Source organism: Rhinatrema bivittatum, chromosome 9 (assembly GCF_901001135.1).
Source record: "Rhinatrema bivittatum chromosome 9, aRhiBiv1.1, whole genome shotgun sequence".
In the NCBI taxonomy this organism is placed as follows: Eukaryota; Metazoa; Chordata; class Amphibia; order Gymnophiona; family Rhinatrematidae; genus Rhinatrema; species Rhinatrema bivittatum.
In genome coordinates this window covers 93,477,701-93,482,728 of record NC_042623.1, presented here as the reverse complement: position 1 = coordinate 93,482,728, position 5,028 = coordinate 93,477,701, and the positions used below count along the sequence as shown (strand labels likewise).

Below are 5,028 nucleotides of genomic sequence, written 5' to 3'. Positions count from 1 at the left end.
ATATATTTGGTAGTTTTGTTTCACTTGCCATTTCCCCTCAAAATTCTCAGGAAATATAACTGGATAGTTGCACTAATATTCTTATCCTGTAATGTTTTCCAGACATTCAATCCATGTCAAGGAAGAACCAGTAATGGCAGAGGATGAAGATTGTCCTATGTCCTTAGTAACAACAGCAAACCATAGCCCAGAATTGGAAGAAGACAGAGAGATTGAGGAAGAGCCATTATCCGAAGACCTGGAATGAAGAGACTTGAGAAACCTCAGATGAAGGGACATATTACTGACCTTCATAACCACTCCACAACCATGAATATTTGACAGATTTTTACTGTGACTATTTATTAAGCATGGATAAAGAGACCAACCTAATGGAACTTATCAAGCCAGCTCTTTGGAATCCAGTAACAACAAGCAAATAGCTTGTTTTCTTCTTTTTTTTAAACTACAAAAACTGATTTTCTTGAAAAACTGTTCTTTATATAATGGTTTGCCCATTTGAAAAATGTGGCTTTAAAGCGTTCATGAAATGACTGAATATGAGGATACATGTTCTATAGAAAGCAAATGGCCTCATATACTGCCAAAAATAGTGTTAGTTTCATAAATGTGAATCTCAAGCATACAGTAGTTGTAATGTTAGAAACAATTGCTGGTCAAGTTCAACTTGTTGCTATTGTTTTTAATTTGCACAGGAGTATTATCAAAAATTAGTGTCACTGCTTGTAACTAGCTGAATTTAAAAAAAACACAGAACATTAGTTTTTTATGTTGGTGCCACCAACTGTAAATGACATAAATTAGTTGCTAACCACCACAGTAATTAGACTGTTTCAACCATCTAAAAACCTTCGGCTTCCAGTTTGTGCTGTTAGTGTTAAGATGTAAAGTGCAATCCTAAGCTAACATTTTCTGTGCGAGCGCCATAGAAACATTTGCAGATCTGCATATATCTTACAACTGTACTCTTTACCTCCTTGTGATAAAGCTTTGTCTACCTGCAAACACAGTCAAAGGCTACAGCTGCAAACCAAAGCCAACTCTAACAATGGCCAATAGCGCACTGACAGAAGCAGCCACATGCCTAGGTCAGCCTTCTGTAACTTTAATTAATACAAAGGAACCTTTCCATGAACTACCTGCTGTTTTCTGATGACCTCTGGGATCTTTTCATTTAGCCCTATACAAAGAATCAAATATGAAAAAAAGTCAATTGAGTCACAGTGTAATCTTCTGAGGCCAAAAGTCATTTAAATGCAATGAAGATTTGCTTTCATTTAAGACAAAGGTGAGAACAAAGTCTACAGTGGAAATTATGATAGAAAGCAACAAAGTATGGATCACTGACCAAAATAATGATGTACTTGATGCAAATGCAGATTGCATATTGTTATATATAATACAATGTGGTTTTTTTTTTCTACTTCCCATTCAGTCATTTTCTGTGGTGATTACATGTTGATAGAATGTCTTGTATGGTTGTAATCTTTTTTGTGTACTATTTTTTTAGTATTATGTTTTAAACGAAAAAATAGTAGGAACCAAACATAAAAGGTCTAGTAAAGCCAAAAATTAATTTCATATTGATTTAAAGTGATCTAACTGAGTTTTTACACTGAAAGCAAAGATATAGCAATTGTAGTCCATGGTATTTATTTTCAGTCAAACCAAAGTTACATATAATTCTGCCTCTGTTTATACGGGATATTAACACTAACAATACACTCCCTATGGAAGACTTGCACAGGCCAAATTGTTGGAATGCTGGTTTTCTTGACAACTCCAAACCCAAAAATGATACAATATGTTTTGGTGTAGTTGAAAATAGCATAGGCAGATGTTTGCTTAAAACCTAAAAACTTTACATGTTGCTTTTCATGTGCTGTGCCAAGTCTTGATAACTTTTTCCCCCAACCAAGGGACCTCATAACCTAATTATGGTTATTGCTTTACAAACAGTTTTAAACAGAAGGTGGCTGCTAGAGCTTAACATATGTGCCAGTTCCATATGATGGAGCTGGTTTTGCAAACTAAGCTCATCATTTATTCTTTGCTGAAGTCAGCAAACAGACTTAAAGATATACACAGTCATCTATCACGCCAAATAAAAGGACGTAATGGCTTTCAAAAGGGTTTTCCCACTTACCCAAAAGGCTTTCTGAAAGCTTCTACCTCTGCACACACACAAAAAAAGAAATTAGAACAATTATGGCAGATTGCATAAATTGTGAGAAAGTAACAGTAACTGCTGCTTTTCATTGTGTTTGTCTTTGGCTCATGATCAACGGAAGTTTTAATGTTTCTTGAATCGAAAGATTCAAGTTGTAAAAGAAGGAAAACCTGAAAGAGAAAAATGGGTTGGTCCAGTGCATGTTTTAAGAGGATGTGATGGACTTGAAGTAAATCCGATTATCTCTTAACACCAAGAAGGTGGCCGAAGACTATAATGTTAAAGTATGCATACCTCAGTTACAAAATGTTTAAAAGGAAGTCTCAGCCACAGAATGCATATACCTGTAGAGTTTTGCATGGGTTTTGTATAAATACAATTAAAAAAAAAATAGCTGCTTGCACATTATACCAGAAAAACCTCCAAAACTGCAATTGCTTTGAAAATAGATTTTAGGTTTTTTGGGTTTTTCTGAGATGCTTGGTCTGTATTTTGATAATTGTGCATATTATGTAAAAATGTTGGTGGACCCATAAACGACCAGACTTTTTTCTAAGAAAAATGTTGCTTTAATGCATTTCATGAATTTTTACTCTTAAATCATTGCTTGCTAGTAATAGCAAACCTGCTTTTCTGCATCTGCTTTGCGTAGCTATTGTAAGGCTTTGAACTAATGTATGTATTTATTGCTTGAACTTCTGTGCATACCTTATAAAGCATAATGTCTGACAATTTAAATGGCTCATGTATTCTTGCTTCTCTCATAAGCTGATAATGGGGAACTCTGATCTTTTGTATACAGCAAATTTTATCTGTAGCACAAACATCTGTTTATGTATTGTGGAATATACCTGTTTATTTATCTTTTTTGAGGTAAACTCATTTTTGATACTTTTCATTACTGTGTACTGTGTTCATACCTTGAATTCTCTGACGTTAGAAGTCATGGTTGAGAATTGTAACAGCTGTTGTTCGTTCTGTATTCATGGCTTTCACTGCTGAATAAAATAAAGGACCAAACCTAGGATTTGAAAGAAAACTGTCTACCTCTAACACCAGGGAGTTAGATTTTATTTTACATAGTTTTAGTCTACAAAGACACAATTGCTTAAATCTAGTGGGCTTAAGGCTTATATTGTATGTGGTAGATTCATGGTACAGTTGTACTGTTTGAAAATCAATTAAAAATTCATGTGAATATTACAAGTATTTGGTAGAATTACCACTATCTGAGTTTTCTTTAGATAACTCAGACATTAGGAAGCTATCATCAGCATCAGCATTCTGTGTGTACAGTTGCTGAACTTCAGAAGCATGCATTTCTATGTGATTAGGGAATCAGAAGCAGATTCAGCTAGCAATATTGCTACAACACTACACTCTAGATAAATCATTATGGACTTCAAATCCTTATTCAGATTAAGTCAAACCCAGAATATCTGTTTTGCAAAATTTTTCAGATTGGTCACTTACATTTTGAAGACTTTACCTTAGGATTTAGACGTGTATTCTGATATTAACATGTATTTTGAAACAATAGCTTTATTATATTATAGAGCTATTAACAGCAATACACTTTACCTTTTGTTATTTCAAGAGTTTAAATCAATATGAAAGGTTTCATCCATAATAATTTGGCAAAAGCCAGCTGAAAGAACGTTGTAAATTTTATTATTAATGTATGCACAGTGTTTTCACTGCTGTTGTCTGTAAAAATGTATATGAAACCGTTTCATTCACTTGCTCACATTTCTTGAATATAAATAAAAAACTTAATTCTTTTGATCCATTTACAACCCATAGGGTTTTATTCCTTTTGGCTGATATTCTTTTCCAACCCTAATAGCCCATTCCATAGGGGAACAATTTATTTTTTGTAGCCAAATATTAGGCATTTAATTCTATGAAAATACAAATGGTATAATGAGGCTGGCTGCTAGGCCACCCTTTGGATCTGCTTTAGCCTCTGCCTTGAAGGCCACATGAAGTAGCAAGACCAGCCCTATAAAACCCTCCCTAATAGATTATTCCTTGCTTTAGCATGGAGTTTCTTCTCTGCCTTTGGCCCCTTGTCCATGTGTTCTTTGCCTGGTATCTTTGTTCTTGAACCTTATTTGTGTATACTTTACATTGTTCTTGCTTTGTTTACATCTCCTAATGGCCTTTCTTGCCTGGGTGTCCTTACCTTGCTCTTGCTCTGGTTAGGCTTCACAGTGGCCTATCTCACCAGTGTGCTCCTAACGTGCCCTTGTCCTGTGTTTGGACCTCCCAGTGGACCTTCTTCTTTCCTTGCTTGTATGATCCCTGTCTTGCTATTATTCTGGGTTAGGCCTCCCAGTGGCCTATCTTGCCAGTGTGATCTTAGCTTGCCCTTGTCCTGTGGTTGGGTCTCCTGGTGGCTCTCCTTCCCTCATGTCCCTAGCTGTGGGCCTCTCATGTCTGAGTATTTCCCTTGTGTCATTTGTTGTTGTTCCTGCATTGTCTAGTCCTTGTTTGTTTGTAGTCCTATGTTGCCTGTGCTTACCTACCCATCCCTTTCTTGCTGGTGCTCATCCCTGTTTGTGTTCAGTGTGACCAAGCACCTTTTTGTCCCCTTGCTTCTCACTGCCTGCCAGTTCCAGTGTCCCTGAACTTGTGCACTACCCTTCATAAGACCTACCAGCCACCAGCACTGGAGGACACAACCCAAAGGGAAGGTGGCTGGTCAAGCAGAAAACCAAAATGATAAAGGGGATTGAACAGCTTCCCTATGAGGAAAGACTAAAGAGGTTAGGACTGTTCAGCTTGGAGAAGAGACAGCTGAGGGGAGATATGATAAAGGTTTTTAAAATCATGAGAGGTCTCGAATGGGTAAATGT

The 5,028-nt window shown here is 36.4% G+C and overlaps 1 protein-coding gene across 1 annotated transcript in view; it reads left to right on the top strand.

The window, feature by feature from the left end:
- FOXP2 (forkhead box P2) overlaps positions 1 to 3,953 on the top strand; it is a 1,080,393-nt gene extending 1,076,440 nt beyond the window's left edge. Inside the window, 1 exon segment of the mRNA XM_029617020.1 lies at positions 103 to 3,953. Within this exon segment, the coding sequence (XP_029472880.1) occupies positions 103 to 247 (145 nt within the window). The 3' untranslated portion in view covers positions 248 to 3,953.
- The last annotated feature ends 1,075 nt before the right edge of the window (positions 3,954 to 5,028 follow it).